The sequence below is a fragment of the Echiichthys vipera genome (assembly GCF_963691815.1).
Source record: "Echiichthys vipera genome assembly, chromosome: 4".
Classification (NCBI taxonomy): Eukaryota; Metazoa; Chordata; class Actinopteri; order Perciformes; family Trachinidae; genus Echiichthys; species Echiichthys vipera.
The window spans coordinates 35,797,300-35,799,799 of NC_139829.1; the positions used below are offsets into that span (position 1 = coordinate 35,797,300).

The 2,500-nt window shown below is 55.8% G+C and overlaps 2 protein-coding genes across 2 annotated transcripts in view; both read right to left on the reverse strand.

The window, feature by feature from the left end:
• Window positions 1-440: 440 nt before the first annotated feature.
• Window positions 441-1,028, reverse strand: LOC310945599 (myosin light chain 3, skeletal muscle isoform-like; the record flags this gene model as incomplete). Its single annotated transcript, XM_083911739.1, has 1 exon — window positions 441-1,028. One exon carries the CDS (start codon window positions 1,026-1,028, stop codon window positions 441-443), a length of 588 nt encoding a protein of 195 aa, XP_083767865.1.
• A 736-nt stretch (window positions 1,029-1,764) lies between these two features.
• LOC310946392 (adenylate kinase isoenzyme 5-like) overlaps window positions 1,765-2,500 on the reverse strand; it is a gene marked incomplete at both ends in the record, with an annotated part of 4,997 nt that continues 4,261 nt past the window's right edge. The window contains one exon of the mRNA XM_083912838.1: window positions 1,765-1,854. Coding sequence (XP_083768964.1) covers window positions 1,765-1,854 — 90 coding nt within the window. The remainder of the gene's footprint in view (window positions 1,855-2,500) is intronic.

A 2,500-nucleotide genomic window follows, 5' to 3' on the forward strand; every position in this document is an offset into this window, starting at 1 on the left:
TGTGTGTGACTGTGTGTGTATGTGTGAGTGTCTGTGTGTGTGTGTGTATGTGTGTGTGTGTGTGTGTGTGTCTCTCTGTGTGTGTCTGTGCGTGTGTGTGTGTCTGTGTGTGTGTGTGTCTGTGCGTGTGTGCGTGTGTGTGTGTGTGTGTCTGTGTGTGTGTGTGTGTCTGTCTGTGCGTGTGTGTGTGTGTGTGTGTGTGTGTGTGTCTGTCTGTGCGTGTGTGTGTGTGTGTGTGTGTCTGTCTGTGCGTGTGTGTGTGTGTGTGTGTGTGTGCATCAAGAACTCAAACTGATCCAGAGGACGTAGATTTATTACAGAGAAACAGGAAAATGAACACGATCAGAACCTCAGACCATCAGAGACAGAACCTCCGTCTGTTCGACCCCGGCCCCCGGCGACGGCCCTGGCCCGGGCGGCGGCGGCGGCGGTGGCAGTCTCTACCCGGCCAGGACGTGTTTGACGAACTCGGTGTAGTTGATGAGCCCGTTGGCGTCCTCCTGCCCGACCATGAGCCGGTCCACCTCGTTCTCCGTCATCTTCTCGCCCAGCGTGGACAGGACGTGGCGCAGCTCGGCGCCCATCACCGTGCCGTTGCCCTCCTTGTCGAAGACCCTGAGCCCCTCCACGAAGTCCTCGAAGGTGCCCTGCTCCTTGGAGCGCGCCACGTGCTGCAGCATGGGCAGGAAGCCGTCGAAGTCCAGCAGCGTGGCGTGCATCTCCTCGGGCTTGGGCCGCCCCAGCAGCTTCAGCACCTCGCCGTTGGTGGGGTTGTGTCCCAGCGCTCGCATCACGTCTCCGCACTGAGCGAAGGTGATCTTCATCTCGCCGGCGGGCGTCTCGTCGAACAGCGTGAAGGCGTCCCTGAACTCCTCGACCTGGTCCGGGCTGAACTCCACCACGATGCTCTTCAGGTCCACCTCCGGAGGTCTGGGCTCCGCCGGCTTGGGGGGCGGGGGAGGCTCCTCCTTCTTCGCCTCCACCTTCTTCACCTCCGTCTTCTTCGGCTCCACTTTCTTCGGCGCCATGCTGCAGCGAGGACGACGGCGAGGACGGACGGCGAGGACGGAGATGGAGGGCTTTATAAGAGCCAGAGGCGGGCGAGCGAGGCGGCGCCAGAGGAGAGAGAGAGAGCGAGAGCGAGGAGGCGCCCAAAGATGGAAGAGGACGGGAATAGAAGCTGTGGAGATAAGAGACGCAGATAAGAACCGGTCTGGACCAACCCCCCCCCCCCCCCCCCCCCCAGGGTCCAGACCTGCAGGAGCCCCCCCCCCTCAGGCCTTTGGACCTGTGACATCACGTACAGACCCGGGGGTTTGGACCCGTGACCTTTGGACGCGAAGACATCACGCACAGACCCGGGGGTTTGGACCCGTGACCTTTGGACGCTGTGACGTCACGTACAGACCCGGGGGTTTGGACCCGTGACCTTTGGACGCCGTCACGCACAGACCCGGGGAAAGAAGCGAGCGTGGAGGAGGCGCCAGAGGAGAGAGAGAGCGAGCGGCGCCCAAAGATGGAAGAGGACGGGAATAGAAGCTGTGCAGATAAGAGACGCAGATAAGAACTGAACCAGACCCCCTCAGGGTCAGAGACCCGGTCCAGAGCCGGGCCTCATCCTGACCCGGTTCTTCCTGTTACTGTCAGGAGAACTGGATCCAGATCAGCCCCGGGTCTCTGCTGGACCAGAACCGGCTCTGTCAGGAGAACTGGATCCAGATCAGCCCCGGGTCTCTGCTGGACCAGAACCGGGTCTTTACTGCTTTAAAACTTTAAAACAGCATCAAACAGGGTCTGAACAGGTCCTGACGCCCAGCGGAGGGGGACGTGTGTCACAGGTTTGAGTCCTGACGCCTAGTGGAGGGGGACGTGTGTCACAGGTTTGAGTCCTGAGTGGTGCAGTGGTCCAGTGGACGTGTGTCACAGGTTTGAGTCCTGAGTGGTGCAGTGGTCCAGTGGACGTGTGTCACAGGTTTGAGTCCTGGGTGGTCCAGTGGTCCAGTGGACGGTGTATTTGTGGAGCTCATTAACATTCCTGCTGAGATAAAGGTCGTTACCCAGAATGCTCAGCGTGTCCTGCAGGCTTCAGAGGACGCTGCGGGGACGCCGTTGTGATGTTATTGTATATATAAATCAGCTGATTACAGATATAATATTTATAATATTAATATAATATTTATAATAAATATGTTTATAATATAAATGTATATTAATATAAATATGTTTATAATATAAAATCCTGTTTATTGATTAAAGTCGAGCAGCGTAAAAAACAAAACAGAGGAAATAAGTTTAATAACTTTCACTTTGATCTTTATTCATGTTTCTAATGAAACGACAGGAAGTGACATCACACCATCACTAGGTTAATAACGTTATTATGACACGTCACCACGGTGACTCAGCTACAGGTCAGACGATGACATCACAGCACTCTGAGCCAATGAGAACAAAGCTGCTCAGTGATTGGTTCACACAGAAACGACGTCACTGACAGAAC